Source organism: Phodopus roborovskii, unplaced genomic scaffold, assembly GCF_943737965.1.
Source record: "Phodopus roborovskii unplaced genomic scaffold, PHOROB, whole genome shotgun sequence".
In the NCBI taxonomy this organism is placed as follows: domain Eukaryota; kingdom Metazoa; phylum Chordata; class Mammalia; order Rodentia; family Cricetidae; genus Phodopus; species Phodopus roborovskii.
Genome location: NW_026126459.1, coordinates 9,243,442 through 9,262,363, shown reverse-complemented (window position 1 = coordinate 9,262,363; position 18,922 = coordinate 9,243,442). Strand labels below are relative to the sequence as shown.

The window sequence follows — 18,922 nt, the reverse complement described above, 5'->3', positions numbered from 1 at the left end:
CCGACGCTCTTCGAGCTGTCTCCACCAGCAGAGAAAGTGGCTGCGAGAGCCCGCTGGAGGATCTGTTTGGAAGATGAAGGAGTTTAAAACAAGTCCCCCTTGTTTTAGAGGAGGGCATTAGGGCCGAGCCGGAAGTGTGGTTGGGGAGAGGAGATCGCTGGCCTGGATTCCACGCAGCTCTGGGGACCATGCGATGACCCCCGGGGCGCAGTAAGGCGCAGCGCACACGCTCCGGAACACCGGCAGCTGCAAACTTCCAGGGAGCGCGGGGCCCGATTGGGGACCTAGAGGGGGGCCGTGGGCCCGGGGCGCCCCTACCTCGGGCCACCAGCAGCGAGAAGCTGCTGAGCAGCAGCAGCGGCAGCGGAACCGGGCGCGACGGCGCGGGGCGCTCCATGGGGCCGGCGGACTCGGGCGGCGGACAAAGGCAAGGCAGGCAGCGACTGCACGCTCTGGCCAGGCCTGGGAAGCCAACGCGAGGCTCCAGCGCGCCGCGTTCAATTATCCCGCCCGGAGGAGGCGCGGCGGGGGCGGGGCCCGCGGGGACCCTCCCTCCTGAGCTGCGCGGCGGGGGCGCGCCGCCACCCGTGCTGTTCTGCAGGGACGCATGCGGGGCACCTCGCAGTGAGACGTACCCTGCCACCCACCTAAGCGCGGCGCCCCACACTCTATCCACATCCCATCCTCCCATTGCCAGCCTCCCTACCCTGCTAGACTCTGTTCTCGCAGCACGAGACCCCCATGGACTTGGTAAGTCTGCTGTTGGCACCAGTGGCTGGGATCCGACTGTCTGGCCAAGACTGCCAGTCAGGCCAAACAGACTCCCAACACCAGGGGTATATACTAGGCTCCCCACAGCCCAGAAGGGCTCGTGGAAAAGTTTGGCTAGTCAGGTCAGGAGGGCAAGCAGTCATAGGCTAGACCAGCAAAAGCCAGTTTGTGTAGAATGCATGACAGCCGCCAGTCAGTTTAGAGGACTCACAGATAAATTTATTTAAAAAAAAAAAAAAAAAAAAAGCTGGGATGATGGCTCAGTGAGTAAGGGTACTTGCTGTGAAGAATGAGGACCTGAGTTCGAATTTCCAGCACTCGTAAAAGAAATAAAAACAATGCCCCAAAAAAAAAAAAAAAAAAAAAATTAGACCTTTAGTGAGGGGCGCTTGAGAGGTAGATCTCTGAGCCTGGGCTACAGTCGAGTTCCATGACAGCCAAGGCTACACAGGCAAAAACTAATGAACAAAAAGATTAAAGCAACAACTGTGCAAGTAAATTCAGAGGCCCTTGTGTGGGTCCAGCGATTCAGTCTTAGGGATTAGTCTCTGCTGGGATAAATATGCCTGACTGCACACAGAGACATGTGTCTATAGTGTCCGATGGGAGCCACCCAACCTCATCCACAGTGAGTGAGTATGTGAGGGAGTAGTCACACACTAGGACATTCAGCTCTAACTTTGCAGAGTGGGACCAGCTACAGATGAACTTTTACTACACAGTTCTGTTTGTAGGAAGGGCAGGACAGGACAGAAATTAGGAGACTGGTGTTCTGGGGTGAGCAATGTCTGCAGGCAGCTGCTGAGGAGTGGCTTCCTTAATATAGTCAGTGCATGAAAACTTACCAGGCCATTCAATTATGAAATATGTCTTTCCATTTGATTTTGAAAAGGGAGTGTCGCGCTATGTTGCCCAGGCTAGCCCTGACCTCCTGGGCTCCAGTGACCCTCCTTCCTCAGCCTCCTAAGTAGCTAAGGTCTATACGTGTGCACCACTCTGTCTAGCTAACACTGTGTCTAGCTGTCTCTGAAAGAAACCTCATCTTAAAAGATGCCTGATGCTGGAGGTTTACAGAGAGACCAGGTAAGGGCCTGCCGAATGACCCTTGGTTCAGGAGGACTCCCAGAAGTGAGGCAGGGCTCAGGTGTAGTTCAGGTGGTAGAATGCTTGCCTAGCATGCACAGAACCATGGGTTTGATCCCCATCAGTGAAATAAAGCAGATATACTAGCACACACTATAATCCCTGCAGTTAGGAGGTACAAGCGGGAGAATCAGGAGAACCGGGCGTTCAAGGTCACCCCACCACCCCACAACTACATAGTGAGGGCAAGGGCAGAGTATGATACCACCTCATAACAAGAAAGACACAGAAAGAGGGGGAAGGGCATAGGGAAGACTCAAAGGCTTTGGTGCCAAGGAAGATGGTGGGGTGTTTCCTGCAGATGGTTCAGGAAGCCTGAGCATGTGCAGGTGCTAGAGGGAAGGGGCCCTGAGCTGTGAGCAGATTGGAGACTCATGGGTCCTTTGTTATAAATTCAGTTATTGTTGCAGAGTTTGGAAGGTGGCTGGGGAGGAGGCAGGAGACCCAAGGTCTGCTCTCAGCCCTTACCAAGCTCTACCAGTTCACCCTTAGTCGCATCTTCTCTCACTCTTTAGGTACTTGCCCCAAGCCCATCTCCAGTTTTCCCACATCTCCTTTTCACATACCTAGTGGCTTGAAAAACCAGTCAGCTGATGTCAGGGAAACAGGTGCCAGTCCGAAACCCCTAGATGAGCTAGAGGTGGTGACAGAGAATGAGGGGAATGGATGGCTCTGAGACTAGAGCATCAGGGCCACTTCCTCGCTCTGTGACCCTGTATGAATCACTTACCTAATTAATGTGTTGTGTGTGAAGATGTGTCACTGTGACTGGTTTAATAAAAAGCTGAACGGCCAATAGCTAGGCAGGATTTTGGGGACAGAGGATGATGAGAAGAAGGCAGAGACTCCAGAGGATGTCAAGAGATGCAGAGCAAGTAAAATAGGCAATATGGAGATAAGGTAATAAAACCACGAGGCAGAAAACAAACTAATAGAAACAGGTTAATTTAAGTTATAAGCGCTAGTTAGAAACAAGCCTAAAGTATCAGCCTAGCTTCCATAATTAATAATAAGTTTCCATGTCATTACTGGGGACCCAATGGTCCAAATGAAAATCCACTTACAGTCCCCTATCTGTTAATTGTGGTGATAGGACTTGAATCAGTTGAGAAGGATACAAAATTCCTGTGACAGGGTCCCCACAAGAATACTGTGGTTCACTTGCTTGCTGTCAGACATGGGACAGTGGCAGCAACAAAGGGCCCTCACAGCAGAGCCACACAATGTCAGTCCCCACCTCCTCTCCACTGTCCTACTCCTGCCTAGCCCCAGACTCAATATCCATATTTGCAAAGTGAACTGGATCGGATTAGTGTCAGGAAAATTGCAGCCCCCGAATCCTGTGTGACTTTGGGTTTCTTATTCCATTCTAGATAGAGCCCAGTTCTCAGATGTCCATGGAAAGATTGAAGGCCTGAGCCTTTTGCAGATGGTGACAGGGGCTGTCTATTTAAAGCCCCAGGCATTCCCACACAGTCTGCACAAAACACAAAGCATTGGCTACCCTGTGCCCATCTACACCTCAGGGTTGGTCCATAGCAAGCAACCTTGAGGATGGTGCACACATGTGATAGCAGCACTTTGGACGCAAAGGCAGGAAAATTGTGCATGTGAGGCTGGCCTGGAAGACATAGTGAGGTGCTACCTTAAAAAAAAAAAAAAGTTGGTGGTGGGCAGGAAAAGGACAAACAGAAAGAAGGACAAAATGGGATGTGAAAAGAAGGAAGAGAAGGAAGCAGAATAGGAAGAAAATGGGAAGAAAAGAAAGAAGAGGAAGAATCCACATGGAGTCACTCCTGTCAGGCTCTGATAACAAGAATCCTTCAACATGAGGACACGAATGGACAAGGGGTTCTTACACATGCTTGCCCAGTAACAGGAACCATCCATCCCAGGAGACTCTGCCAAAACCTCAGCCTGGCAAAAAGCCATCCAACCTTTCCCAGAAAAACTTCTTTGAGCATGTCTCTAACAATGGCCTGTGCAGCATTGGACTGACACCACCCTTGGGATTGATCTTTGCAGCCAAAGATTATGGTTGCAGAAAATGTATATAATTCCCCTCACTTCCTGTTAAACGTTCCCTATCCTCCAACTCCTTGAACAGGATGGTGGTTCACCATGGCGGTCATGGCCCCATCACACTGCCACCCCTCAATGCATGCTGTCACTGGAGGGCACTTTCTGTCGTCATTTAGAACAGCATTTCAAGCTCTCCAAGCATATGAAGGCATGCAGTCCTGGCCCTTGACCTCAGCCGGCTGGGGTGTGGAAGCCTCAGGGAACAGCTTTGTCCTGTAGCTGCCTGCTCTCTCATCTCTGACAACTGGAGAATGGTACCACTGGGATAGGACTCCATGTCCTCTGACTCTGGGTCCCAGTTCCACTTGGCATCTGAGTGTCTGTTTCCTACCAAACACCAGTTTAGAAATGTGTCTCCATCTGTGTAAGACTCTTTGTTGTACACCTAGTGAACATGCTTTGTGAACATTATGAGTGCAACTGGTGGCCACTCTCCTGTCATAAGATGTTCAGATTCTACCCAGTTAGAAACTACAGCAGTGTGAGACCTGTGCTATAGGCTGGGCTGCCTCTGTAGTTCCTGGCATGGGTGCCTTGGAAGTCAAGGTCAGAAATTCACGTTCAGGCAAAGGGACCCAAAAGAGGAGTCTCTCTGTCTCCCAGCTACTATGGGTTAGCATTTCTCCATGCAAGCTATTTTCACCAGAAAAACAAAAACAAAAACCAGCCTAATTTCCATGTTCAGAAAGGACCAAACATTTCTCATTTGTTATGAGCCATTTGTATTCTTCTGTGTGACTTACTTCCTTTTATTCAGTTATTGCAATGGAAGATTACTTATAACAGCAAAAACCTAGAAAAATGCAATGTCCATCAATAGCCTACTTGTGGTATGCATAGTTGGATTGAACTAACAATTATGCCAGAAATCTAGTGAGATATAATTATTGCACCTCAACTTGACCCTGAGTTTCTTGGCAACCAAAAGAAAGAAATTAAATTGTGGTGGTTTCTATGGTTCTTGTTTTTAGCCTAAAAAAGGACCTCATGTTACTGGGTGGGAGACACAGTATTTATGTGGGAGTCAACAAAATTTCACAAGTTACCAGCTGGCATGTATTTGCAGAAAAGTAAAAATAAAAAAATTAAGAATTAAGAAAACAGGGCTGAGCTGGCCAGTAGTGGCAAACACCTTTAACCCAGTATTCAGGAGGCAGAGGCAGGTAGATCTCTGAGTTCAAGGCCAGACTGGTCTACAGAGTAAGTTCTAAGACAGCCAGGACTACAGGGAAAAACAAAACAAAACCACAAAAAAAAAGAAAAAAAAATAAGTAAGGTTGATCTTCAGAGAAGTTCCATGTAGAGAGTGAGAGCAAAGACCTCTGACTTTGGGTCCTAAGCAAGATGACACATACCCATACCATCATACAATCCACTCCTAGCAGGAAGTCATTCATTATGGCCCGAGTGACAGTCCAGCTTTGTCTTGTCTCCAGAGCCAGATTAACAGATGGCTTTCCTGATAACAAACAGCTCTTCATCTGTTTGAGAGATCATAGCTGGCGCTGGTAGTCTGTCTTGTCCTCCCTCTCCCAGCCCAGCCTCTGGAGCGCAGCTGCCTGGGATTCCTGTACATGAAGCATGTCCCCCCCCCCCCCCCGTGGTTTTCTGAAAGCAGAGGCTACCCTGACTTCTGTCCATCCCTCCATGACACACCTCATCCTCACATCTCTCACACCCCCTTGGCATCCTATGGCCTTTACACAGCTTCCAGAGCACCAAAGCCCTTGGTTTCTGCCTCTGTACAGAAATAGACAGAAGCCCTTCCAGGCAGGGAGCTGTGGATGCATTTCGGCTATTGGCTTCTGTCTGATGCCTAAGCCTATTTCAAAGGCTTCATGACCTTACATTTAAGCAGCTGGTTTCTTCCTGTCCTTCATGCCTCAGCCAAGATGCACCTCTGAGAAGCATTCCTGTTTCCCATGCTGGCCACATTCATGCCTGGATGTCCCCTGCCCCGCACTGACTCCTCCCCAAGACTCCAATACCCTTCATGTTCCTTTATTTCTCCCTTAGCGGGTTGACTTCTGTGCCCACTAGCCCATGGGTTCCTGGAGGGCAGGGACTGTCTGCCTCTTCTGCTCTGCTCAGAAGTCTTTGTGGAGACTTGAAAAAAACTTCTCTCTCCCCCTGGTGCTTCGATAAGCTAAGGAGAACTCAGCCTTCAGTGGGAGCCCCAGGTGGCACTAAACCCACTGCCAAAACCAGCATTCTATTCTGCCCTCCACATGAGGCACTGAGAGATCACAGCCACCCAGGACTGCTGCTTGGCCACTGCTACCCTGCAGGCTGGGAGTAGGCCTGGGCATGTGGTCCTTCACTACCCTTTTAGTCTTTCCTTTTTCAGGGATCTTTTCTTCTTGGGATGGTCATTGGTAGTCATGTGACTGGGGTGAGGAATGCAGCGAGAATGGAGTGGCCTTGAGTGGGCAGCAGAAAGCAATAAATGATACCCAATAACAAAATATAAAGAGCATCAGCAGATGCTCCTGCCACAAAGCCCACCCTGGCACCTGTGCCTCCTCACATTGCAGCCTCATCCAAGGCTCTACCAAGGGCCACGTTGCTTATTACGGTAAGAAGGCCTGGAGTCCGGGTGGTGGTGAGGGGCAGGGAGTCCTGGAGTGACTGCTCTCAATGGGTTGCTGTGTAACACAAGCACACTCTGTGCTTTCACGTGCTTTTCCACCTGACTACAAGGGACAATCCTAGGCCACTGGGCAGACCCCAGCGGCTAAGGAAACATGAAGTAATCAGAGAAGGATTCTTAGAGGAGGTGGCCCAACACTGTCCCTGACATGAGCAAGAATGAACAAGTTTTGTTTGGGGGGGGGTGCAGAGGAAAAGGCCCCAGAGAGAAGAGCACAGCTCAGACTGTTGAGTAGCTGGCTGTATTCAGGCTGGTGTGAGAGTATTGGGTATAAATAGTGTGTGGGGGACTTAAGCATGGGATGGTGACCAAAGTCAGGGGGCTCCACACAAAGCATGATCATGAGTCATGTGACTTGGCCTGGGACAGGCATTGGGATTTGACAACGCTGTCTCCCTGCCTGGCCCATCTTACACATCTGTCTGAGGAGTCCATCTGTCCAGGCTCAGCACAGGCCAGGCCTTTGATCCTACTTCACTTACTCAGCAGCCCAAGATGAGGATGCCTGCTGGATCTCACAGGAAGGGAGGCAGGATTCCTAATGTGACTGCTAGCTCCACAGACTGGGGTTCACATGCACCCTGGGCAGGGCTGCATAGGACTCACCCAGCACAGTACCACGTAATTGTTCAGAGTGGAGGGCTGGAATGTGTCTCCCTACATTCACACACTGACATCCTAGCCCTAGGACTTCAGGTGATTGTGTAGGAGACAAGGCCATAAGAGGTGGCTGAAAAACAGTAGTCCCCTTGTATTCAGACCAAGGTCTTTACAAGAAAAGGCATGGAAGGACTGAGGAGCACTCAGTTGGTAAGACACTTACCACAAACCATTATCTAAATAAAGTAAAAATCAAAGCAGAAGTTAAGATTGTGCATAAACTGCCTTTGCTAAAATAAGTATGAATATTGGGGCCTGGGAGATGATTCAGCCTGTAAGTGCTTGTCAGGCAAACATGAGGACACAAAGCCCCCACATAAAAGCTGGGTGAAATGTGAGCCCAGGGGGCAGTGGCAGAAAGATTCCTGGGGCTTGCTAGAGAGCCAGTCCAGCCAACTGACAAGTTCCTAGGCTCATTGTGAAAGCCTGGTTTCAAAAGTTCAAAAGATAAAGTGGGAGGAAACACTCAACATCAGTCTTGAACACACACACACACACACACACACACACACACACACACACACACACACACACACACACGGAGGAGGTAGGACTGTGGTAAGGGGGAGACTGAGCCTGAAAGAAAACACAGCCAGGGTAGGAAGGTGGCATTGGTGATCTTTCTTTCCTGAGTATTTTTCTCCTGAACATATTCTGCTTATTAACATCAGTCAGGGGGTTTTCATTGTCTTCAGAAAGAAAAAGAAATCAAAAGCAGGTCAAAAAATCTGCAGAAACTGTTTTTCAACAATTCAGAAACTCTTTCTCCCCGTCCCCATGCCCCAGAAAACTAGCCATTCCTTCTTTGCTTTAAATTGTTTTTTATTTGCAATATACTTTTAACCAGAACCACATTGCAGAAAATTGGGGAGATGGAAACAAAGATTTCCCACAATGCCTCCCTCTCCACATAGCTGGAGCTGCAGCGTGCTCTTTCTAGTATTTTGATGTGTGTGGCTTCCATAGCTCATCAAAAGATACATAGCTTTGAACTTGAACTCTTCTCTTGACTCTCCTGTGTTGCCATGGAGCTTCCTGGCCACTCCCACTGAGGGTATCAACCAGCCACACAGGTGGAGCAGTATCTCTTCTGCCCCCCCCCCCCCCTTTCCCCTGCTGTCAGGAGAAATGCTGCAAGGAGCCTTATCTGTTCATGAGCCTGCCCATATTTGGAGTTATTTCTTTGGGACTGATTCCCAGAAGTCAGATGAACAGGTCAAAGGACACATACTGTTCTGATGCTCACCTTTCGCCATTGGTCCAGCCACCTGCTGTTTGCTGGAAGGACACATGGTTCCAATTAAAGGCCTGGAGTTTTCTCATAGATTCCAGCTGAAGAAATGGAGGAACCCCTGAGGTGCACACAATGTAGTGAACTTGCTCAGCTGAAATGCCAGTGGGGGCAGGGGATCCTGTTAGACTATCCTCAGAAGGAACTCCATGACCTTTTTTTTGTATTGGCTTATGCTTCAGGAAACCCTGTGATCCTTGTGACTCTAAACACCTACTCTTGGCAGAGCAAGGGGCGGGTCGAAAGCCCTCATCACTGGACCTGGGCTTGAAGCACCTCACAGCTAACTACAGAATTAATTGGTCTTTTCATCTTTCATTGCTTCATTGCCTCCATCCTATGGATGAGAAAACAGATGCTCAAAAAACGTGAGGGATGGGCTGGGAACATAACTAATTAAGTCACCAAGTCAGTACTCATTTGAATCCCTCTACTCCAAGTCCACTTCCAGATCCATTCACATTGTACTGAATTCACTCATTAGACAAATATGACCACACACACACACACACACACACACACACACACACACACACAAGCTCTGTGCTTGGCCCTGAAGAGCAGGAGGAGATGGTGCTAGAGATAACTGTAGGGATCCTGAGAAGTGCACACTGCAGGAAGTGAGGATTCCTCAGAGGATCCTGAAAAGTTTTGCCATGTAATAGTCAGAATGATGACTCAGCAGTTATGACCCTTGCTGTGCAAGCCTGACAACCTGAACTTGATCCCTGAAATTCATGATGGGAAGGAGAAAACTGATTCCTGAAAGCTGTCCTCTGACCTCTACACACACGCCCTGGTATGGGTGCACCCACACTCAGGCACACACATCATACACACACAGTAATGATAATAAAAAGTAAATAAAGAGGTTTTCTCTTGGCCTCCTCTGTAGGATCCTGAAGGCCAAGGATCAGGGGTGAGTGGCTAGAGACTGTGTGGGAGGCCACTTTCTTTTGGCTGTCATGTGTTAAGAACAAGCTTTGCTCTTGTGGGCCTGCACTTGGATGCAACCTCTACTTCCCACTGTCTGAATTACTGTGCAAGCCACTTGCTGCTCTCCACCCCCAGCTGCAGTGGCCTTTTCATTAGAAAGAACAATGGCATCATCTGCCTGCTAGTGTTGGGAGGGTTCCAGAGGACAATGTGTGTGAAGTTTTTAACTGGGCTCTTGGGACCTGATTGCTAGGAGTTGGCTTTGATAATGGTGGAGGAGGAGATGGGTAGAGAAGTCTTCCCAGTGATTTTGAAACTTGGAAGATAAGAGTATGAAACGGTCCATAGGCATAGGTATATGAGAAAACACCTAAGGCAGAAAGATACCAACATCTTGGAGAGAGGCCTCTTATATGCATGGGTGTCATCCCTGCATGTACATCTATGCACTGCATGCATCCCTGGTGGCCGCATAAACCAGAAGAGGGCACAGGGCTCCCTGGGACTGGAGTTATGAGCAGTTGTCACCATGTGTGCTGGGAACTGATTCTGGATACTATTCAAGAGCAGTACTCTTAACCCCTGAGCCATTTCTGCAGCCACCCCCACACACGCTCTTTTTTTCTTTCTTTCTTTCTTCCTTCCTTCCTTTCTTTCTTTCTTTCTTTATTTTAGACAGGATCTCTCATTGAACCAGATGGTAGCTGACATGGCCTGGTGACTGATCAGCAAATCCCAGGGATTGATTTCCTGGTCTCACCTCCCTGGGGCTGATATCATAAACACATACCACTGTGACCAGCTTGTACAAGGGAATAGGACTAGGGTCTTCCTGCAGCAAGCTTTGCCAGCTGGGCTATTTCAGCCCCTCTACCATAGGTTTTAGCTGTTATACATGTAAGCCTCCGTGAGCCCTGATGGGGGAGTAGGACAGGCTCCTCACTGTCTGTTGGCACTCGATCAACTCGTTGTTCTCATTAGGCCTCTTACCCTCCTGCAAGCCCCACACAGTGATGCCTGCCCCAACACTCTGCATCGGGGCATGTGCCCCACCCAGGGCACCATGGAATCCTCCTCTAGACCTTACAACTTAGAAAACAGGCTTGGGCTTCCTCCTCACTTCCTCCAGGCTTGACTTTGCCTTGTTTTGTCTCAAGCTTCCTTGGAGCCAGGCAGGGCAGGTGGGTGTGGCCATGAGATGCACCTCAGGGCCTTGCTGCTCAGTCACTGGATCCAGCCGGAGAGCTGTCCTGAGGACTGAGATGTTCTAGCTGCGGCCTTACATCCTTCCTTCCTGTCTTGGTTTTTGGGACAATTGGACAAGAGGAAAGGGATCATGCTATGTCCCTGCTGATTTCTCCCTGTCTGCCGGGCTATGTCCAGGACCACAGACTGCCATGCCCAGCCCTTGGGATCCTTCTGTCTTTTCTCTTCCCTCTTCAGCCTCTTTGTACAGAGTAAACAGCTCATTCATTTCACCCATATACCAAGTGTTTTACTGAGCACTTACTATGTGCCAGGTGCTGTGCTCTGCCCGAGGCAAAGTCTCACTACATATTCCTGGCTGACCTCAAACTCATCATCCTCCTGCCTCAGCCTCCTAGGTGCTGGGATGACAGGTAACAGCCACTGAGTCTGGCTCCATCATTATTCCAGGCACAGAAGTGAACTTCACTAAACCTTGGCCTCCATGAAATGGCACTATGAGGGTCACAATTTCCACTGAGAGGGGCTGGAGTGATGGTTCCGTGGTTAAGCGTGTGTACTGCCCTTGTAAGGGACCTGAGTTTGGTTCCCAGAATCCAGATGCAATGGCTCACAGTAATCTATAACTCCAACTCCAGTACCTACTCACATGCACTTACTTACAAGCAGACGTACACAAGTATGCATAATTAAAAATAATAATGACAGGCGTGGTGGCCCACGCCTTTAATCCCAACACTAGGGAGGTAGAGGCAGGCAGATCTCTGAGTTCAAGGCCAACCTGATCTACAGAGAGAGTTTCAGGACTACACAGAGAAACTGTGCCTCAAAAAACAAATATACACACACACATACATACATACATAAAATATTTGAGGCTGAAGAAATGACTGTATTGCTTTGGAGCCTGTCCTGGAACTAGCTCTGTAGACCAGGTGGGCCTACAAATTCACAGAGATCTATCTGCCTCTATCTCCCAAGAGCTGGGATTAAAGGCATGTGCCACCAATGCCCTCCTGGCTGATGAGTCAGTAGTTAAGCATACTTGCTGCCCTTGCAGAAGACCTAGGTTCAGTTCCCACACCCATGTCAGAAAACTCAAATCACCTGTAACTCTAGCTCATGCACTTATGTATAAATGCAAACGTTCTTCCCATTACTCTCTCCCTGAATGCCACTACTTCTTCCCACCCAGCAGTCCCTTACCCCCTCTACCCTGCCAAAATCATTCTCACTCTCCAAAGAATCCTGCAGGACTCCTTCAGGAGCCGTGTGACATCAGGACTGGGATAGGTTGGCATTCCCGCCACTCCCCAGACCTGACCACAAACAAGTTTTCAGCCTGAGGGGCCGCCTGATGCAGGGAGTGCTGGGGGACTTCCTGCCACAGAATGGTGCTGGGGCTCTTGTATCTCTCGTTTTGCTTTTCTTATTGACCTGAGATGAGTAGTACTCACAACCAGAAGGAGGTCTGCCTGTGCCTTGGGTTTCAGTTTACAAGGCTGAATTCCTTTGTGTGCCTGTGGTTTTGTTTGCTTCAGACCACCAAATGTCTTTAATACCTGAGGGGGCCTCCTGTTTCATAGCGTGCCGTGCACCCGTGTATAAATGTGGGAATGAGCTAAGTGGCCTGCTGGGGCATTGATGTGCATGACCCTTGCCCCTTCACCCTCTTTTGGGTCTCCTTGGGTGCTTTTCTTATAGTTCTGGGAATATATCAGCCCATACTGGTGTGGCCAGTGTGTCATCTCTCCACAAGTGAGGCTGTCCTTGGTTCGTGTCAAGATTTCCAGCTCTGGGCTGGCCTGGTGAAAGTACGCAGTTGTGCATTGGGCCTCCATACCCACCATCTGCTCAAACTTGTGAGCCAAGGAAGGCTTGGGTCAGCTGGGTTACAAGGTTTAACTGATTTGTATTTTATTAGTCAACATTCTGTGTATGTATGATGTGTACGAGTGTGAGTGTGAACATCTATGTGCCACAGCATACATATGGAAGTCATAGGGCAATCCTTCTACATGGGAATGGAGGATCAAACTCAGGTTATCAGGTTTGGACTGGAAGTGGCCTATGGAATGAGTTCCAGGATTGCCAGCGCCACATAGAGAAAACTACCTCGAAAAACCAAAAAAGATAAGAAAAGAATAAGGAAGAAAGAAAAGTTCTTTTACCTGTTGAGCAATGTCAGCAGCCCAATCTCCCGTGCCCTATACAAGAAGGCCCTCTTTACATGCCTTGCCCTCTTTACAGATTGAGAATATGAGGCTCAGTAGAAACCAAGATCCCACACACCGTGCAGTCAATGAGAAAGCAAGTCTGTTTCTCTCGTTCCCCTAGGTCTGGCTCCATAGCCCATGTCACCAAAGCACCAGAGAAGGAACAGGAGGCTGTCCGCCACCCCTGCTCAGTGTGGACCCTCTTACCTAAACTTAACCCTGTCACAAGTCCTGATGGGGAGGAAGATGGGGGGTCAGAGGATCTCTGAGGATTCTTCAAAAGGGCACAGAGTCACCTAGAGTGACTCTGAACAGGTAGGGGCAGGGCAATAGCCCATTTATAAGGACCCAACATATTGTCTTGCGGGCACACATCAAGTAGATCCACAAGAACTAAGCTCGGAATTCCCAAATATTTTGGAAAATTCTGTGAAACACATTTCAATCTTATTAAAAGAAAATTTAAAAACACCAAGGAAAACTGATGAGCAAAAGCTTTCTTGTCTGTTGGTGGTTTGCATCAGGTTTCCCTGGGGTCACCATGAAGCAGATGCTGTCATGTGTTTGGAGTTGTCTTTTGTTCGTTTGTTTCAAGACAGGGTTTCTCTGTGTAACACTGACTATCCTGGAACTCACTCTGTATACCAGGCTGGCCTTGAACTCAGAAATCTGCTCTCCCAAGTGCTGGGATTAAAGGCATGCACCATCACTGCCAGGCTTGTTTGGTGCTGTTTTTAAGCATGGTTCTATTCTAAAAAGCAAAAATGTGAACACGCTATTCAGAGACATCCTTTCTTTATGTTTTAAATTCAGCAAGTAGATGACCACAGGCTCATGTCCCCACTGTAACAACTTGAAGAAGCAGGTTAAATCACAAAATCTGAGCTGGCACAGGGGAGCTGAAGAGATGGCTCAGTTAAGAGCACTGACTGCTCTTCCAGAGGACCCGAGTTTGATTCCCAGCACTCACACAGTGGCTCCCAACCATCTGTAACTTCAGTTCCAGGGGATCCAATACCCTCTTCTGGCCTCCATGGGCACTGCACACATGTGGTACATAGACATGCATCCAGGCAAAACACCCATTAACATAAAACTAAAAAGAAATATTTAAAAACTTAATCAGGCCTGAGGAGACAGATGACTCCGCAGGTAAAATATTTGCTGTTCAAGTGTGAAAATTAGGATCCCCAGTACCCCTGTAAAAAGCAGGGCATGGTGGCATACATTTACAATTTGGGGACTCATATGTCTCTGTGTGCCCACCCCACCCCACCCCTCAGTGCTGGATTGTAGACATACCCTTCCATACTTGGCTTTTATTGAGTGCTGGAAATCTAGATTTAAGTCTGATGCTTGAGCCACCTCCCCAGCCCTCCTCTAGTCTTCTTTCTTGGGGCCAAGGATGGGGCTTTTCCAAGCTTCCTACAGGGGGAGAAGAATGCAGTGAATACTTGAGAAATCATAAGGTGAGGGGACTGGGGTGAGCAGCCTGCTAACCTTGGTGGCATATCTGTGGACTCCAACCTACATGGAACAGAGAGAATCGAGCAGCAAGGAGTCTGCAAGGGCAGAGGAAACAAAGATCCACCAAGTTCTCAATGATAAGACCGGCAGGATGGTGGCAGTGCAGGCCTTTAATCTCAGTACTCAGTAGGCAGAGGCAGGGGGATCTCTGAGTTTGAGGCCAGTCTGGTGTACAGAGTGAGTTCTAGAACAGCCAGGACTACATACTGAGACCTTGTCTCAAAAAAAAAAAAAAAAAAAAAAAAAAAAGAGACTGTGAGGGCACAATCTGGGCTTTCCCCACGCCCTCTCTATCTAGGAAGGGTAGCTTCATATTTAGCTTCTGCCTTTGATCATAAACATGATTAGGTGAGGAGGAAAAGCCATCCCTGAGAGAGAGTGACATTGCCCAGAACCTCTTTTGATATATAACGTCCAGGATTCCATTAAAATTATTAGACATGAAAAGAGCTAGAAAATCCAGCACACAGTGAAGGGAAGAGGCCAGCAAGAGGTGGAGGAATGGAACAATACAGATATGGACATTAGGCACAAGGAAATACATGCAAAGTAACAAGAGTGAGGCTTCACAATGGGAAATTGAAATTGGAACCTTTGAAGAAAAGGGACCAAAATAACATTGTAAAACTCAAAAATTAAAAACTCTGTGGATGAGTCTACTAAAAGGTTGGGCACAGCAGAACACAGAAAACAGAAACTCAGAGAAAGCCAGCAGGAAATGCTTAACAGGGGGAAGAGGAGCAGAAAGGGGACAGGGAAGAGGAGAAGAGGAGGAGGGAGAGGTGGAGGAGAGAAGGCTGACAACTCCAGCCCTCTCAAGCTGGAGGCAGGATCCCTAGCAAGACAAGTCATATCAGCGAAGCTCTGGGTTTGATGAAGAGACCCTACCTCAATGAGTTAGGCGGAAGAGTGATGGAGGAAGATTCCCAGCATGCACCTTAGGCTTCCACATGTGTGTGTACACACAGGCTTCAAAGAAGGCAGGACTAACTACAGTGAGATCAGTCTACAGCAAAAGGATGCACAGGGGACAAGGAAACTCAGAGAATGGGATATGGGTAACCCCAGTTTGGGGTCATGTAGGCCTTCCAGAGAGGGTGAATGTGGCTGTGCTTCATAGAAGAAAGAAGATGCTCCAGGCAACTGCCACCAGTGGTCCTCTCTGCACTCTATGGCTGAGTAGATCCTTTCTTCAGGAGAATACAGAGTGGGCACAGGCCCTATTCAGGGACTCTGCAGCACCGGAGCCCTCTCCCTTCCCATCTCAGAAGCCTCTTTCTCCAGCCTAAGCAGCTGCTTTAATTTTAAGGCAATGTCTCAACCAAGTTTCTAAATTCTATTTTGGAAGAAGGAAAGGGGGGAGGAGAGAAACAAGGCTAAGGATGTGGCTAAGTTGGCAGAGAGCTTGCCTGGCATGTACAAAGCCCTGGGTTCAGTTCCTAAGCACCTAGCATGGCCTAAAACCAGGCTGGGGTAGCAGAAGTTTGTAATCCTAGCACTCAGGAAGAGGAGGTAAAAGGGACCAGAAGTTTAAGGCTGTCTTTGGCTTCATGCTGAGTTCAAGGCCAGTTAGTCTACTTAAAAAAAAAAAAAAAGGAGGGAGGGTGGAGAGAAAGGAAGGAGAGAAAGAGGGACAGAAAGAGGGAGGGAGACAGAGGAGAGAGAGAGAGATCCCCTTTGTCCTGAGGCATGGCTTCTGCTTCTAGGGACCTGCTCACATAACGCATCTCTTAGAAACAAACATGTTCAAATAATCTTCTTTTGGGCCTGAGCTAGGAACTCAAAATGAAGGAATGAGCAAGACCCAGGACCTGTCCTAGGGAAGAAAAATTCTTCGATTAAAATGTCTGAGAGTCAACAATTGCCCTAGAGCCAATGTTCTGGGAAATGATGCCTCTTTCTTTCTGCCTCCCACTGCCCCGCCGTCCCACCCCGGTCATGGGATTAGTTAAAAGTCCATGTCTCCTGCACTTTTCAAACCCACCCTGCACCCCAGCACATGTTCACTGTTGGCACAAAAACATCTTGGAACCAGGAGTGCACAAAATGTATGAAACAAATTGGAAGTCTGCACCACCTCATAGCCTTATGGCTAATCCTAATTGCCAGTTTTCAAGGTTTAAATTTGGGCAAATTGAAGTCACAATAGGGACTTAGGACAAGCATACACAATCCAAACCCAAACTGAAAAATGGGAAAGAAAATTATCTATATGTTAAAGATATCATTATCATCACCCAGCCAAGACTGAACCCTGCAATCAAAACAGAGACATTCCCCAGGGCACACATATGTTTTTTATGGCATGCTTCATTTGTGCCTAATCTTCCTCTACACAGCAAAATCACTTTAATAAAACACCCCCTGACACACACTCAGATTCTAGAAAGGGACCATCTGTTGACAATTCTGAGGTCTTATGACCTCATTCTAAAATCAAAATATACTGTTCAAAGCTTCATGGAAAATGAAACAGACCATAAAGCGATGAGGTCTACTTTAGTGGAACAAGAAAGACTTGAGTCACAGTTACACGGAATTCACCCAGGAACAGTCCCTTCAAACACTGAAGTCAGCTGCAGGACTTCCATGAGGGGTTTACCACCTGTGTGCCTCCACACTTCACAAACAGAGGGGTGCCTGCTAGTACCCCATACTTCTTGGTTATGTGTTTTGTGAAGTAGCAGGTCCCCACAAGCACACAGGATTTCATGTAGTCTGGGCTGACCTCAAACTCCTGATCCTCCTGTTTCCGTCTCCCAAGTGCTAAGACTGTAGTTATATTCCACCAAGCTTGGTTTTATGCCATACATGGGGTTTGAACCAGGAGTTTGTGTATGCCAGACAAGCACTTTACCCAGACTCTAGTTTTTGCTTTTTAAGATCTTGCTTTATAGGCCTGGCAGGGCTAGAACTCACTGCATAGACCAGGCTGGTTTCAAACTCTCCCGGTGATATACTTGCCTCTGCCTCTGATTGCTCGGATTATAGATGTGCTGTCATGCCTATCCACCTTTGCTGTTTTTTATTTTGTCATTTTAGGATGGAAAGATTTTCAGATGATATTTCCTTGCCTTGGGTTCAAAAGTAGGGTATAGGAGCCAGTCTACTAGAAATGGTGAACTCCGGGTTCAGTGAGAGATCCTGCCTCACAAAATAAGGTGGAGAGTGGGAGACATTGGATGGTGACCCATGCTCTCCAAATTTCTAAAAATCTGTTGGATTTGGAGTGTTAGCTGGGTATGACAGCACATGCCTGCAACCCCAGCACTAGTAAGGCTGAGACAGGTGGGTTCAAATTATCCTAGGCTAACACAGTAAGTTCCAGTATAGCTTGGGTAACTAGTACCCTGTCTCAAATAAACAATGGTGGGATCTGTTGGAGAAGTGGGCCCACTTTGTCCCCTGGACATAATGTCAATCACTGGAAGGAATTTCACAAGAAAAACTGTTTATTCATAAGGCAGCCATCTCTGGAGATGGAGAGCAAGTCTCAAATTCACCTCTCCAAGAATTCAGTTAAGTGGTTTTGGTTTGTGGCAGGCTGGGGAAGGGAATGGAAGGTTAGGAAGTTGTCTGTGGTCTGCACAAATGTAACCAACTTCATCAATTGTCACTTGTGACACATAGAAGGGGTGTTATGTATACTCTGGAAATTGGTGGTTGTGGGCACGAGGCTGGGAGTGGAACCCAGGGCCTTATGCATGCTAGGCCAGCACTTTGCCGCTAAGCCATACTTCCAGTTCTAAGATTGGGGGGCTAGAGATAGGAAGGTGTTTATGTGTTTGAAAAAGGACCTCACTAGTTTTCCCTGGCTGGTTTTGAATTTGTAGGTCCAAGAAATTCTGCTAGCTACCCTCCCAAGCAGCTGAGGCTACAGGTTGGTGCCCTGCTTGCTATGTGTGCCACAGCTAACATAAATGAGTCATTGCTAACTGATGAGTTTTGCAGTCAGTTGACCTTAGTGCAAGTTGCTCCACACAGGCAGAATGGGATGTCTGCAGAGTTTAGAACAGCTTGTCTCTGTTTTGGGTTCACAGTGTCCTCTATCACCTCCTCTTTGTCCTAGCCTAGTGTGGAACCCAGATTGTCCCCAAGGATGGCACAGCAAAGGACAACAGCAGAAACCACAGAGGTTTTGAGAAGTTTGAATATGCCAGCCACTTCAGCCACAACCCCGTTCACACTGTAGACCATTTACCTGCTTACATGCAACCTGGAAACCAGTCAGATTTTAGCACTTCCCTCCGCATTCCATATACACCATATAGCTGTTGCCTTAGGAATGGAGTGAGGGCAAGAGGAAGACTCAATGATGGGAAAGTGATTACGTCAGACATTCTAGGAGGAGAAGGATCAAGTTCGTTTTACACTAACTCTTTCAGAACACAGAGGAAAAGCAATCCTTACTAATTCATTCTATAAAAGCAGTGTTACCCT

At 48.0% G+C, this 18,922-nt stretch overlaps 1 protein-coding gene across 2 annotated transcripts in view; it reads right to left on the bottom strand.

Annotated features, from left to right (window-relative positions):
* Fbln1 (fibulin 1) overlaps positions 1-486 on the bottom strand; it is a 79,010-nt gene extending 78,524 nt beyond the window's left edge. For both annotated transcript variants that reach the window (XM_051189554.1, XM_051189553.1), the window contains exon 1: positions 319-486. In XM_051189554.1, the coding sequence (XP_051045511.1) occupies positions 319-397 (79 nt within the window). In that variant the 5' untranslated portion in view covers positions 398-486. The remainder of the gene's footprint in view (positions 1-318) is intronic.
* Between the last annotated feature and the right edge of the window lie 18,436 nt (positions 487-18,922).